Genomic DNA, 16,847 nt, shown 5'->3' with positions numbered 1-16,847 from the left:
TGTGTTAGTAGGTACTGGCATTCCTGAAGTTTAGTTTTGGGATCAAAGATGGCCAAAATGAAATGGTTTTCCCAAGAACCATGTCAGTCTATTTTTCTTTTTTTGCAAAATGAAGGTTATTCCATGTGATAGATTAATTGAAAATTTCACACAAAGGTATCTATTACTGGATCTAATCAAGATGGAAAAAGAAGGGGAAGGTCAAGATGGGCAACAACATATAAGAATAAGAACATCAGTGTGTGTAGGTTGTGAAACAAACAATTAACAGGCCCTCAATCGTCTTCTTCACTATATATACAGAATACCAGTGTCGTCTGCAATAGAGAAAAAGAGGACACCACAATTATTAGCATAATACACCTTCCCGGTCATTTTCTGTCCAATGTCTGTGCTCATTTGCGATTTTAATCTTTTCTTTTTATTTTCCAGTTTCTCATATGGATCTTTCTTTGAAACTCTGCATCTAAGGCCAGCATTCCAGAATGGTGACTCAAGATGTCATCGCAAACTATGGACTACTTTTTAGCACCCTAACCTGTTAAAATTTGAGTTAAAAGGCTGTGGCTTTTTACTGTTGTGGCTGTTTAAATTACTTATTAAGTTACCTACATTGAGTAACACTAAACAAAAGACAAAACTTGCAAATTTATGACGATGTTATATTTTTAATAAAAGGCAATAAGAAAAAACAGTTTATATTTAGTTGGAATTGGTACATTTTTACTGACTCAGACTCCACAAACCCAATAACTGCTTCCGACTCCACAGCCCTGTTTAAATTATATATTTATATATAGGCCTGGGTAATATATCAAGTACCACAACATGAAAGATAGTTTTATTTTCATACAATGCATTAAAAAGTATTGCGATACATTAATTTAATATTAATTTAATCTGGCAACAGGAACCCATGATGTCAGCAGTGGAAGGCAGTGTTAGCGAGGCAACTTCTTTCAGAGAAATATGATGGAAAGCACCACTTTACTTAGTACTAACATGTCATTTTATATAAGCACTTTAAACAAGTATTGTTAAAAAGCAGCTTTAAAAATATGTTACATAAAAAAGTACAAATGTTATATATAGCATAAAGTGTGCTGTAGTCAGAAGCGCAAGTGTGAGATGCAACTGGTTAAACAGCATGCTTTATAACCAGCTATAACAGCTTTGTAACTAGCTGCCTGTGGACTTTGTGAAGTGTTTGTGCAACATTGTCTGTGTGGTTTAATTCCATATTGTTTACTGTGCTGTTCACAATGATTTAGTGTCAAAAATGGTATGGGAAATGGTTTGGCTTTAGACAGAATGATACAGAACAAAAGACTGTTATATGCAAACTTTGCAAGAATTAGGAATGAAGACAAGCAACACATCAAACCTATCCAATCATTTGCAAACAAGACATGTTACAAAGTATGATGAATGTATTCAATTTCATGAGGCCTCTGTTCAAAATGCAACAAAAGCACAGTGCCACAAAATAAATAAACTCTGACAGTAACATCCTTTCATTGCATACCATATGAAGACAAGCCCTGAATAAAAGGAAATAACAGTGGCCGTAACATACCATATTGCAAAAGATATGGTTCCTGTTGCTATTGTCGAAAATCATGGATATCAAAAACTACGGAGAAAAATTGATCCAAATATGTACTTCCGTGTCACAAAAGTGCTGCCCAATCTATATGATGAAGTGAAGGAGAAAATTTCAAATCAGCTTCAGAATGTAAGCCACTTTCAAACCATACCCAATCTGTGAACTAGTATCGTGCAACTGTAACGGTCCATTTTATTGAGAACTGGGAGATGAAGAGTGTCCGTCTTCAGACAGGGTACGTGCCAGATAACCATGCCAAGAAACAATTGCATTGGGGCTCAGATATGTGCTTGAAACTTGGAAATTAGATAATGCTCAACACGTCTGAATTATCACAGACAATGCTGCTAATGTGATTAAAGCTACTGATTTGAACAAAGGAAAGAGACAGCAGTGGTTTAGTCACCGGCTGAACCTAGCAATCAGTGAGAGGGTTTCTGTATGAAGTCACCTGAATGCTTGTTCTTGCTATGGTTTATTTGTTTACAAAACATAGCTTAAAAATAAAAATCTTTCAATATGCTCTTTTTAATTTTTTTTTTTTTTTTTATGGAAAATCTACTAAAGCGGTTAAAGCACCTACTCCTATACTACTCAAGTACAGTCAGAAAATTGGGTCTCTTGCATTATTGTTTGTATATGTTTCTTGGAATAACGTGTATATGTTGTTTAGGCCTGTGTTGTTATAAAGAAAATCATATAAAGTAAATCCAAATAATTAAATATAAGAACTATATAACTGATTTTTTTTTTTTTTTAGTAAAACTGGACAGGAAAAAAAAAATATCAATGCATATCGTATATTGACATTGGGTCCAAAAATATTGTGATTTGAAGTTTAAGCCACATCTCCCAGCTGTTTATATTGTGAGATTTTTGAGAACCAACAACCCCAACTGCACTATGTGCCGAAACTCAACCAAGGCAGGGAATGCTCGTCCACCACTGGTACAACTGCAAGTTTGTAGGCTCCACACACCATGCATCTGTCGCCCGAGGGGTGATGCAGGGAATATTTCAAACCAGCCACTAAGGTGTCCTTGTGCTCACTTTCTCTCTCCACTCATGCATTAAGGCTAGCTGTTCTTTTGATCTAAGAAGGGAGTGAACGCAGAATGATATCATCGTCACTGCTTGCACCCTTCGTTTATCTGAATAACAGCTCCAATTTGAATAAATGCTTTTGAGAATGTACCTGTCTTCACAACAATAAAGCCAATATTTTTGGACTCCTGGACTCGCATTCTTCTCTCTTTTGCAAGTCTGTGACCCACATATCACAAATGGTACCCGAAGTGGAGTCTTGCACAGATGGATCCCCCAGAAATGTGCTTGTGAAGATGGTTCCTTTGGAGGACCCAGAGTATTTCCTACTCTGTTTAGAAAAAACAGCCACTTGATGTGCTGGGAGAGGGGAGGCTGGGTGGTTATCTTAGCCCCCTTTCAGTCCGGGGAGACCCTACAGATCTCTTCCTCTCGAGAGACTTCATGACTGATATTTCCTGAAGCAGCAAATCCTTTGTATGGCCATGAGCTCCTTGGCAAGGATGGCAAATTCCAGCTGTGGCAAATCTATCTGAATTCTATCCAGTGACTGGTGCAGGACTTAACAGACCTCATCTAAAACTGGTTTCAAAGAGACACCTTCAAGCGCATTGTGGAAAAGCTTGATAATGACATCATGTTATCTGGGATAAACAGTGACCTCTGTACTAAGGTGATTCAGAGTGATGTCAAAACTTTTGACCCACAGATTGGAAGAGGCCCAAGCCACATAGAGGCAGAGGGGCTACCCAAGCCTGGCTCCGACTCCTGTACAGTCAGCTCGTCCCTACACAGTTCCACATGCAGAAGATGCCATCAGGGGTATTCCACAACCGGGATCGACCACAGATGCTTTTGCAGTGACCAGACTGGACTTTGGGCTAAGGGGTATTACCTCCCATCTGCTCCATCACTTGACAGCGACTTGGACAAGGTTTGCTGCTCTCAAGCAATGTTCTTGGAAAAGTGTAACTAAGGTCTCAGTTGGCCTAGGTGGACTTTTTTATTTAGGAAAGCATATAACTGCTGAGATTGTAAATCTAATCTAGTCTTTTAAACTTTGTGGTTATTGCTCTTGTTGTAGCACTTTGAGATTTTGTCAATGAAAAGTGCGTTATAAATAAAATCTATTATTATTATTATTATTATTATTCAGATTACGGCCCTGTTGGACTTGGGTAGTGATCTCTACGTCATCTGACGCAACATGTTCCAGCAGATATCCCAAACAAGCAAAGAGCATGTAAACATTCGCTGTACTCATGGGGATGTTAAGGAGTATGAGACTGTACTACTGCCACTGAAATATAAGGGAAGGAACTTTCATTTGGACTGCTGTATCGGACTCTGCTCCCTGGCCTTCCTTGGTTGGGAGAAGAAATGCCCTTTTCCTGAAGGTCTTGGCTGCCAGAAAAGCACCTCTTTCTATAGTAGAAAGAGTGGGGCTCACTACTGACAAGGTCGGCCAGGAAACCAGCTTTGAGACTAAACCTTATTTGGCCAGCGAGGATGGGGAAGATTCCTCACCTGACTTTCTAGGACTGCTGGAGGGCACTTCTTGGAGGGTGCTTTGCAGCAGGCGCTTGCCTCCCCAGCCTAGATGGGGCTACTGCTTCAGGCTGTGATGACGTAGGGTCTGACACATAGTCCAAGTTTGTGCGGTTGCAACGTGCCGAACACAGCTTAGATTTTGCATTTGAAGCAGCACATGCTCGAGATAATTGTTACTATGAGGAACTGGAGGGCCCTAGTTTCAAAACTCTGTACTTTTTAATTAAGAATAGCTTCTTGTATTGGATGATTTCGGATTGCACTGGGGGCAGACTGACTGAGAAATTGGTGGTCCTGAGTGGGCAAAAAGATGGTGTTTACACTTCTCAGAGAGGAAAAGATAAGGGATTGTATTTTGATACCCTTTGATGGGCTGAATACGGGTAGAGATGTGGAATAGTTTTGTAAGCCTTGCTCCATCTGTCAAGTTGCTTCGACTCAGACCCACTAGGGCTGCCCTTTCATTGATTCCCATTTTGGATGCCCCTTTCTAGACATTTGGATTAGACATTGTTGGTCCACTTCCCAACAGTAAGGCATCTACTGGCTCAAGTTCATTTGAATTATTATTTGTCAAGAGGCCACAAGGGGTGTTGGACCTTTTTCTGGAAGAACAGATGGAGGTTTGCACACTCATGAGGTGAGATTTGTCGATCGGTTTGCTTCGCTCCAAGAATATATTTCTAATTTGTCATCCATTGCTGTGGAGCATCAGAAACGCAAACGTGAACCCCAGAAATGTAATTATGATTGAAAAAGCAAAATCTGTGAATTTAAAAAGGACAATTGGGTTCTTGTTTTGATTCCTTCTGACCTACAAGTTTCTGGCAAAATGGCTAGGTCCTGCAGTAGTGGAGGAATGCATGAGTACAGTGAACTAAGGACTCCCTGTGGGCAAAAGCCCATGCAAATCCTACAAGTTAGTTAATCTTTTGAAGGAAAGCCACAATCCGGATAAGATGTTTGCCCTTACTGCTGAAATCTCTGTTGGCTGCTTGTGATGATTTGACGGACACTCAGAAGGCTAAGTTACTGTCCCTGATTAGAAGTAACTCTGATGTCTTTTCACCCGTATCTGGCCAAGATTGTGACTGAGCCTGGTGTACACCTATGCCTATATTGCATTCCAGAAGTGACAAGGACTGTGATACATAGGAGAAGACACAGGTGCTGGATCTGGATGAGATTCATGACAATAAAAGCGAATTGTGCATACCAATTCTTCTGGTACCAAAAACGGATGGCTCTGTTCAGTTTTGTACAGATTTTCAACGCTTAAATTAGACTTCCAAATCTGATGTGTATCCAATGCTGTGTAATGAAGACTTACTGGAGAAGCTCAGGCAAGCCATGTATACTTCCACTCTAGATTTCATAAAGGGGTATTGGCAGGTGCCGGTATTGGAATCTAGCTGTGAGAAGACCATGTTTGCCACCCCAGACAGGTTGCTCAAATTCACCAATCTCTCATTTCGTCTCCATGGCACACCACTGAATTTTCAATGGATGGTAGATCAGATTCTGCAACTTCACTCTGCATATGCTGGAGCGTATCTCAATGGCATAGTCATTTTCAGAATTGAGCACTGGTCACATCTTGACCGTCTGCAAGCACTGCTTGACAGTTTGAGGCTGGCTGGGATGACAGTTAATCCTAAGGGCTCGTATATACTGCAGCCTCGTTTTCCCAGTGATCATTTGACGCGTCCTGTGAGCAGGTCCTCAGAAATTAATGCGACGCATGCGCAAGTTGCTGTCTCGGCAAAAAGTCAGGGGCACATTGTGATAAAAGTTGGAATGCGACATCAAAGTCATTGTTTACTATCTACATGTGACAGAAACCCGCTTTGAGGATCCTATGCGATCTATCTGCATGCTTCGATGTTTGATGAATGGTTCAATGTGGTGAAGCAAAATGCCGACATACAAATGCATTTGTGGTGCTTTTATATTCAAGTGTCGCATATTCCCCATCGTAATGACGAGATACATTGTAAAAGTCTCACATACCATCTTCTGTGCTGTGTTTATTTGCACCTTCACAACAGCAACAGAATGTACAGCGTTGTATTTGAGACACAAAAATTAAGGAAAGGTGAAAAGGTGTACAGTGATCCCCTGCTATATCACGGTTCAGCTATCTCGCCCCTGATACGTTGCAGATTTATTATTATTATCATAATTATTATTATTATTACTGGGGAGCTCCGCCCCCTGCTCGCTTAGCTCACCCACCGGTTCGGTTTACCAGATAAATAATTCAAATTAAAAAATAATAGTTGTCATTTATTTCCTGCCCTGGGAGTGGTTAAATCTCTCTCGCGGGACTTGTAACACTGCTCGCGTTGTGAAGGGGGGGGGGTGGTCTGAACGCACACTAAACAGATGTGATCGGTTCAGCTGCTGTCTTGTTCTGCTTGTCGCGTTTTGCGTCAATCATTTAAAAGCCTGTACAGCAGCTGTCCTTTTGCCACTTTGTGTCTCTGCCGCTAGCGTTCTGAAGGGGGTGGAGGGTGAGGGCTGAACGCACGCTAAGGAGAAGCGCTGGGATCATCTGTTGGCAAGCTGTGTGTTCTGCTTGTAGTTGTTTTAAGAGCTGGGAGCACCTGAAGTGTGTCTGTCAAAACCATTCCAACAATTGCTTGGTTGTATGTCCGTGAACTTGTTTTAAATTGTTTGTAAGTAAGGAGTGACATGCAAAGGTCACCGTCTTTTTGTTTCACAGGGTTTTGCTTCATAAGGTTGTAATGTCTAGGCTCTCGTGTCATCAAAGTGTCGCTCTGAGATGACCTGGTCTCGATCGCTTTGCTCAACCCCCCTGGAGGCATGCTACGCTCCTACCACTTTGTGTCTCTCCCGCTCGCGTTGTGAAGGGGGGTGGGGGAGCTGAACGCACACTAAGGAGAATCGGATGGATCAGCTACCGGCTTTGTGCCGCTTCTGCCAAGATGCATATTCTGCTGGTCAATAATTTAAAAGCCTGTACAGCAGCTGTCCTTCTGTCTCACTGCCTTGTCTTGCGTGACGTTAAAATGTCTCTCACGGGATGTCAAATTGTCTTCCGAGAAGATCACGCCTCGTCTCCCTGCCTAGATTTTTTTTTTTATAATAGAGAGATGAGATGGTACCCTTATCCTTAGCCCGACATCCACATATCATATGCGTTTACAAAGTGTGTTTTAATAAGTTTACATGTGTTTAACACTAGAATTACCAGAGCCTACGAAAAAACTCGTCAATCCGTCCCACCTTAAACCGCTTCTTAAAATCGTTCACAGCTCTCCACCAGTGTCTACAGCTGGTCTACAACGTATTTCCATTCAAATTTTTGAACACTCCAACATAACTTTTCAAAGGACATGAAAAAAATAAATACAACAAAATAATAGATGACCATTAAAGATAAACCAAACTAAAGTACTTCACATTTAATAACATACTCCTTTACAGAAAGTACTTAAAGTAATTGCATAACACTAGAATCACCAGAGCCTACGAAAAAACTCGTAAATCCGTCCCCACCTTAAATCGCTTCTTAAAATCGTTCACAGCTCTCCACCAGCGTCTTTTGTCATCTAAACGTGCTGATAAAAATCAGGCTGCAAGCAGCCGGCTATTCCATCCCCCCACCGACTTAGAACGTGCACAAACTTCTCCCAGCTCATGCCTTGATTGATTTTCTGGGAGTGAAGTGGAGTTTTAGAGTGGAAATAATAGATCGTTGTTTGGAACACACACATTTCATGTCTGTTCCATTTCTACAGTAATCTGTGCAAACACATTGTTAAAACAGAAATGTTTTTTATATTCTACTAGATGACAAAATGTAGGCATAAACTATATAATGTATGAAGCCTGAAGTATCACACAAATACTTTCACAAAAGGTACAAATCTAACACAACAATTGCGCTTTTATTCAAAAATATAACTGCAGAAACAAAAAGCCACCTTAAAATGCGACATTGACACCGGTTTATTATGACTGCCTCTGTGGCGTGAAAGAATCAGCTGCCGACTGGGAAGCAAAAGGTCGCGAGTTCGATCCTGCATCACTCCGTTTTGAGAAGTAAACTGCTCTTAGTCTTACTATTTTAGATTAAAAACATACACTTGATTTCAGTCTGTAATAGCCGGTGTAATTTATGATACTTGTAAAGGTTAGCTTTGTTTTTTTTTTTAGTCAGTTTTATTATCTCAGCCGCGTTCACAAGCCCAAACACACCCCACCCCCGCATCTGACACTGATGTTTTCACATAGACGCGCTGTAACAGAGGTAAATTCAGCTCCCTTCTACATCGGAGCAAGAATGCACATACCATTGCTTGCATACTAAAGTGTCAGCAGGCACTTTTTGTGGCATTACACACATTTTTGAGGATGCCCTCTGCACACTACTTGTGACTTTAGGCTTTAGGAAGTAAGTAAATAAATAAAGGTAAATCGTGTCATAAAATGATTTATTCGAAACGTCGAATGTTATTTATTTGGCACGGACATGCTCAAAAATACATGTGTAATGCCACAAAAAGTGCATGCAGACATGTCCGTGCCAAATAAAATCCTCCTGACCTGACAGCAGCTGCAAGCAGCAATAAATCACAGTACAGAACACACTAAATGTATGATATTCCAACTCTCTGGACATTTAGAATCCTTAGATTTATACTTGATATCACTTTCATGATGAAGAAGATTAATGTATGGATGTTAAATTTTACGGTTAAATTTGTCATTTCATTCAAATAATGAATACTATTAATAATTACACACATGAGGGTGACACGGTGGCAGAGTGCTGCTGTCTTTCAGGGAGTCACATCGCTGGTGTTCCCTGCCTGGAGTTTACATATTTTCCTGCTGGGTTTCCACAGTGTGCTCCGGTTTCCTTTCAAACACAGCAGATTTGGGGATTTGGTGACGCTAAAATGACGCTAGTGTATATGAGTGCTTGTATTCACCGTGTGATGAGCTGATGCCCCGTCCAGGGATTGTTTCTGCCTCATGCCCGATACTAGATGGAATGGGCGCACTCCTGGATTTAATCATTTAACATCCTTTTAAGAGAGGAAAAGGTGTCCTCGGAATTTAATGGATGTTTCAGGCAATTCACAACATAGCGAAGCCAAACATTTTCTCACTGTGATGATATCTTGCACTGCCACCTAGTGGAATCTTCCAGATTTCTGTAAAGTATGTGCGCAAGTATGAACAGTAAAACAATTGCGTAGCAGAAGCATCTGCTGGAGCATGTATCGCATGAAGTATAAACCTGGCCTAAAAAGTGTAAATTAGGCATGTCAAAAAAATTCTCTGGGACATTCTATGTGGAATGGTTTCATTAGACCTCAGAGGGACAAAGGGAGTGAAGTGCTTGCGTACCTGTGTTTGGAGACACAAAAGCAGGCTTGTGTCCCTCTCACTGACGTGACGAACGACAGAAAGAACCACAGTATTGCCTGGACTGATGATAGTGAAAGATTGTTCTCCGACTTAAAGCCAGCTTTGTCTTTGCTCCCAGTTCTGTGGAATCCGGACTTCTCTAATGAGTTTATTTTACAGACAAATGCAAGTGCTTTTGGTTTGGGTGCTGTACTTTCTCACAAGTTCCTGTAGAGAAGAACATCCCATTACATTTCTGAGCAGGTAGTTGCTTCCCAGGGAGTAGAATTACTCGACCAAAGAGAAAGAATGTTCAGCTATCAAGTGGGTGATAGAGGCACTCCGCTACTACTTGTGGGATAAGTGGTTCACCCTGGTGAATGACTATGCCCTGATCCACTGGCTCTACAGGCAGAAGGATACAAATTTCCAGATAACTAGGTTGTTTATTAACTTGCAACCATTTGATTTTGATGTTCACCATTGGTCTGAATCTGTGCACATCAACGCTAACGTTCTCTTCCGTTTGGCTAAGCCTGGCTTAGACTGTTTCTTTCTTCACACCAGTGAACAAAGCTGCTTGGGGATGTGATATTTTTGAAAAACCCACAACCCCCCAACTGCGCTGTGCACCAAAACTCTTACGCCAGCAGGGTTGTCTACCACCAGTACAACTGCAAGTCCACAGATTAACCGCGCAACAAGTCTGTCGCCCGATGAAAAACAAACAAAAGAATAAAATACTTGTGTGAATGATAAACAAATGAAAACAGTAAATAATGATAATCTCTCTATTATAAAAAAAAAGTCTTGAAAGGGAGACGAGACGTGATCTTCTCGGAAGACAATTTGACATCTCGCGAGAGACACTTTAACGTCACGTCAGACAAGGCAGTGAGACAATATTTAAAACAAGTTCATGGACATCTAACCTGGCAGTTGTCAGAATGCTTTTGGTAGACACACCATGTGATCCCAGCTCTTAAAACAACGACAAGCGAAAAGCAGAACATACAGCTTGCCAGGAGCAGCAAGCCAGCAGATGATCCAACCGCTTGTCCTTAGCGTGCGTTCAAACTAACCCCCCTCCCCCTCCTTCACAACGCAAGGGGCAGAGAGGCAAAGTGGAAAAAGGACAGTTGCTTACAGGCTTTTAAAATGATCGACGTACAGTGTGACAAGTAGCACATGGAACACGCCAGCAGCAGCAAGACATGATCCGACGGCATCTCCTTAGCGGGCATTCAGCCGTGAAGTGAAGTGACTTCCTCACGTTCACACACAGTGTTATTATGTTACTTAAGCAGGGTGTTCAAAATAATATAGCATAAATGATAACATCTATTAGAAAGTGAAAAACACATATCACAAGCAACTTGTGATAAATGATACATCTGTTACTTAGTAGCAATTAAAAAGCTGAGACATTCCACTACCATTGTTACCAGTGCACTTTCAGTAAAACAGTCAAAAATTATTTACGTTCCTGTGCAACTCAACAGTATTTGTGAAGTAATTTAAAATCTGTTATGCACAATGTTAGAAATTTCTGTAGAAATTTTATGTTATTGAGAGATATGAGGTAAAGCTCATTAAAAACATGGTAGTTTCAATAAATCAATTTAATTCCATGTATACAGATAACGATTGGCAAACAGAGTTTACAAAGAATAATAAAGCAGTGTTTTACAGCTGTACTAAGTTTGGTCACTCTCTACTAGTGAATCCATTGATTCCCGGACATTTTTCACTCCCGCATTCCTGGGAATGAAATTGCTGTAATTCCCGGGAAACCGGGAACGGCCAAGCTCGCATATAGAGTTTGTAAAAGTGTAAAAATTGATCAAGAAATACCAGAGTTATAATTGAAAATAATTAAGTGGCATGTTTTTTTTGGCATACGGTGTAGTATTTTTCAGATTGATTAGTCAACCAGCAGCAGTCATCAGTCCCCCAGCTCCGACTAAGTACAGTGGACTGGGAAGAGTCTGCACTCGGCAGCTCACGAATGCCGGGACAGGGCAGACTTCATTGACGTCTGTCAGACAACAGCTTTGAACAGCAACTTGAAATTGCAATGCATCAGTCTGTTGCATCCGCATTATCTGTGCCAAGAAACTTGCCATCACAGAATGATGACAAGAAACTGGATACATCAGTAAAAGCTGGAATGGCGGTGTTTCACAGCAACGCAAGCGCGGGCGTCATTTAGAACAAGTGTATCAGTATCTGATCAGATCGCGTTGCATTCAAAAAAAATTTTTTTTTTAAACGTTAGTCTATCATATATCCTCCCTATGGCATTTGCCACTTGATTGACATACAAGGGCGTCCAGTCGGAGATCTCTTTCCTTCTAACACACTGGTCATCCCACATGCACCCATACAATCAGATTGTAATTCAGACTACGAATGCCATGAATGCAATTACCCCGATCTACATGCTGTCAAATAAACGAGCCACATGCCGAGGCTTCGCCTCTAATACTGACGTGCAGTGAGTGTGTACGCCTGATGAGCCCAGAATTAGGGCGAAACACGTGTCGCTTACTCTTTGCATTATTTGACAGTACAACTTTGCAACGTTCTATGATCTGTTTCTCACAACTGAAGAGGGCAGCGTGGCAGATATTTGCCGACACAAGCGTTACCTGGTAGGTAACAACCCATACAATCAGATTGCGATTCAGACTACGAATGCCATGTATGCAATTACCCCGATCTACTTGCTGTCAAACGAACAGTAAAACTATACAAAAAAAAAAAAAAATAGAATTTTTAATGTAGGTAGATCATTTCGACCTGGTCATTTTAAAAGTAGCTCGCAAGCCGAAAAAGTGTGGGCACCCCTGAACTAGATACATGTACTTATATGACAGCATGAACTGCTTATAGATAAGGTTAGTCTTTTATTGGTGTCAAGATATTGCAGTAGTCTTATTAAAAAAAAACGTTCATGTGTGAGATGCCCGTGCACAGTGTCATCCCCGGGTGCCCAGGAATGACATGCGGGATTCCTGAATTCCCAGGAATGGATTCCCTACTCTCTACGTTCTAAACAGTGCTGCCACTGCTGCCGATATACTGTCCACTTTCAATGCATCATCCATTGCACTCATTGCTTCAGAAACCATTTTGAAAAATCATTAACATAAAAAAAGAGTATTTATACTGTTAAATTACTTTTTAAAAAGTACAATTTCCCACATAATCTACTCAAGAACAGTAATGAAAGTAAATTTTCACTGACAGTTTACTTAGATGTGCGCTTGAAAATAAAAATGTTTTCATATGTTTAGATCCAATAGACAGCTGCAAACAAAGGGATGGTGGTGAATACTTCTGTCAAATACATTTCATATCTGGGATTTTTGGTATTTAATTAGTCAATTTTTAATAGAGAAAATGACAGTTGGCCTCTTCTACTAAGTTTATGCGTATGAAATTCATGCTTGAAAACAAAATCTAAACAAACTTATTAGCCTTCTTGAATACAAATTTTAATTAATTATTAATGTATAATTGTAACAATAAAAATTTAGTCTGCTTTCATAACTTTAAAACTCATTCCAGTGTAGGGGAGTACAACATGGGGCTGCTGTGCTAGAGCTACACAATAATACTTAATTTGAAACTAATAAAGTTGTAGCGAGTTTAAATTTGCTTACAAAAGGTTTTGTATTTAATAGACATTTTAATAATGAATCTATTTGAAATTTAATTACCATATAAAGTACATTACACAGTTTCTGTTTAAGTGTGCATATTATGTGCATGTGTGTTAATATTCCTCTTGATAAATAAAATCTTTATTGTTATGTATAGTCTGCTTTTGCTTTCCAATGTACAGCAGGGATATTTGAGGATATTTACTAATTTAGGTATTTTTTGTGTTCTGAAATAACTGAAATGTACTTTTACTTGAGTCATTTGTTCCCTGCTTTTTTTTTTTTAACATTTACTTCAAATACTTTCCATACCACTTTTACTTTAGTAACATTTTGTCCATGTAATAATACCTCTACTTGAATATATTTTTAGTACTTTTCCACGTCTGCCAGCACACCATTTACTGGAGATTCTGGGAAAGTCCTTGACACTGCATTTTCTACATTCATCAAAATAATAAATTATGTTAACCCAAATAAAAAAAAAAAACATAATATGCACCATAAATGTTATATGCAGTTTTGCATTTTAGAGAGCTAAAAAAAACCCAGATAGCTTCAAACATAGATTAAAATGACTAACACCACAAGGCAAAAAGAGTACACCATGACTTAGTTTCAACAGTATACTGAAGCAGCCAGATATACTGCAGGTCCACTTTGAATTAAATACACACACATACAGTGCATAAACACAGAATGATAGATAGATAGATAGATAGATAGATAGATAGATAGATAGATAGATAGATAGATAGATACTAAATTCATAACTTGCATTGAAATTAAATTATTGAAGAATTTCTGCAGTACCACTTACTATGTATATAGAAATATGTTTCCACTATTTTCCACTTTTCATGCTCTGAAGGTAACTTACACAGTAGAGAGCAATAACTATAATTTGCTAAAGCAACAGTGCCCTCCACTATGTTTGAGACAAAGACATTTTTTTCCTTGATTTACCACTTTGCTTAAGCAAATGTTTCTATTCACCTCAGAATTCACTGTGCAACTGCCATTATCAGTTACATCATTAAGTAAGGCAAGTGTGCCAGTACCTGTGGAATACATGCCCAACCCATAACTCCCCCACCACTATGTTTAACAGATGAGATGTTATGCTTTGGATCTTGGGCAGCTCCTTTTTGTCTGCACAATTTGCTCTAGACATCACTCTGACAGAGGTTAGTCTTTGTTTTGTCTGACTAAACATCCTTGTTCAAGAATTCTGCAGGCTGTTTAAAGAGCTTTTTCGCAAACTGTAATCAGGTCACCCTATTTTTATGGTTAACTAGTGGTTTTCATCTTGTATTGTGGACTCCGTCATGCAGTGTCACCTGTGCATTTCTGTTCATGAAGTCTTCCTGAGGATAGTAGTCTCTGACACATACATATCTGCCTCTTGACGCTGGTTTCTGATCTGTAGGACAGGCATTTAGGGTTTTTTCTTTACCATAATGATGATTCTTCAGTCATTAGCACTTGAGGTCTTTCTTGGCCTACCGGTCCCTTTGTGATTACTGAGATCACCAGTGCATTCTTCTTAATATTCAAGATTGTTGATTTAGGTAATCCTAATGTTTTGATGATGCCTATAAAGGTTTTATTCTAGTTTCTCAGCCTCATAAAGGCTTTCCCTGACACAGCTTTTGATCCTAATGTTGAAAAATGGCAACTACAGACTTCAAAGGGAGTCTCTGTAGGTACAAGCAAACCTAGGAATCTTATACGTGCACTAATGAAGCAATGAAAAACACCTGTGCCTCCAACTGTCCTAAACACTATAGTGCCATGATAAAAAGTGTTGCAATTTCTACGTGATGTGACAGAAATGCATGCAAACACCCTTAAATTTAAGTCTGCAATGTGCACTTTCATCACATCTAAATTGTTTAATTAGTCATTTTAAACTGAGGAGCAGAGGGGGAAAAATGTGTCTTTGACCTAAACAGTATGGAGGGCAAGGTAACTTTTACAAACCAATCTAATTGTTCAAAGACAGGTTAACACCGCTAATTGCTCGATTGCCTTGTATTAGTTATTTTAGTTTTATAATTTTAGCTGCTTATGTATGTCATGTTTTCATTCAATGAAACTAAGAAAAGACATTCCTTGCCGCCTTTCCAGCAGCTCCATGTATGACTATCTTTTTTTGTAAATTTCCCCTTGGGATTAATAAAGTATCTATCTATCTATCTATCTACTGAAAGATCTGTTCTGCTTTATTTGATATGGTCTTTAAAGAAACCTATCTGTTAAAAAGAGAAAACATACTTAAGGGAAAGGTCTGTCCTTATCTGGTCCATAATTGAACATAGGCTATTTTTTTCCAATGAGGAAATTTTTTAGCATGAGACAGTATTGTGCTTGAAAAATATACAATTTAAAAGATTTGATGAACATTTTCAGATGTATAGTTACCAAACATACTTAGAGCATGAATGCTATATAAATTGGGAAGAGAATAACTGTATAATACATAAAACAACCTTGGAACTTACCAAAGGTGGATCTATAAAACCATGCGTTGCCGACCATGTCTGAGGTGCTATTAGACTATATAATGGAAACTGCTGCTGAGGACTGTACACCGGAGGTATGTAGAAGGAGGCAGTGTATCTCTGTTGAGCACAGAGGTTCACATCCAGTGGTCTATAGCCATTCTTTGGCAAAAAAGTGTTGATAGCTATCGCCTTTGCTTTAATTCTTGCCTGCATCAAACATGAAAAAGGTTACATAAAATAACTATGCCTTAATGTAAATAAAGGTGTGAAAGACAGAAAAACATACTATTCCTAAACATTACCTTAATAGGTTTTCCCTGAAACGTTTTCACATCTTCTCGAAGGTACCTATAAGCCTTTAAAGATTACATAAAAATAAAAAGCAAAAACGTGTTATTTTTGACCTATAAATGTCAACTGTTAAAGATGTTATATAACAAAAAATCAGAGTGGAATGCTGCAAAATATTTCAGATTAATATTGTATATAATACTAAAAGATAAAGTCAAAGAAATCAAAGATTTAAAGTAGGTAGGATGATTCCTCCAGTAAGATCAATGGCACCTCATGTATAACGCAAATCCTAAGATACATATGTGCCATTTTATTGCCCTTTTTTCAGGATAAAGCAGGACTCCAATATATTAGTTGGGCACATTCTTGCCAACCTGCACTTAAGCATATATGTCCCCAATTTAAGGTTGGTAATCAACTGATCCTGAAAATATAAACTCTATAAACTCGCATACACAGTACTCCCTTCAAGAGCTGTAAGGAAGCAACACCGATCAACATGCCACAAGGTCACCCCAATAATGTACAAATAATGCACATAACTTGTACTGTTGTGCTTTTGTACAACAGTAGATGTCATTACTTTAACAAAAGTGACTTTAAAATATATACTTCTAAACTTTAAAGTATGTTTAAATTGCAACAAACACACAATAATCTCACAAAGGTGAGTACACCCCTCACATTTTTGTAAATATTTTATTATATCTTTTCATGGGACAACACTGAAAATATGACACTTTGATACAATGTAAAGTAGTCAATGCACAGCTTGTATAACAGTGTACATTTGCT

The 16,847-nt window shown here is 39.1% G+C and overlaps 1 protein-coding gene across 4 annotated transcripts in view; it reads right to left on the bottom strand.

Annotated features, from left to right (window-relative positions):
- Positions 1–16,847, bottom strand: part of larp4b (La ribonucleoprotein 4B) — a 164,902-nt gene that overhangs the window by 43,522 nt on the left and 104,533 nt on the right. For all 4 annotated transcript variants that reach the window (XM_039753579.1, XM_039753578.1, XM_039753580.1 and 1 more), the window contains 2 exons: positions 16,061–16,114; positions 15,756–15,965 (listed from right to left, as the gene is read on the bottom strand). In XM_039753579.1, coding sequence (XP_039609513.1) covers positions 15,756–15,965; positions 16,061–16,114 — 264 coding nt within the window. The remainder of the gene's footprint in view (positions 1–15,755; positions 15,966–16,060; positions 16,115–16,847) is intronic.

This window comes from Polypterus senegalus, chromosome 5 (assembly GCF_016835505.1).
Source record: "Polypterus senegalus isolate Bchr_013 chromosome 5, ASM1683550v1, whole genome shotgun sequence".
Taxonomy (NCBI): domain Eukaryota; kingdom Metazoa; phylum Chordata; class Cladistia; order Polypteriformes; family Polypteridae; genus Polypterus; species Polypterus senegalus.
The sequence above is the reverse complement of the archived record's forward strand: the minus strand, read 5'-3'. Positions and strand labels throughout refer to the sequence as shown.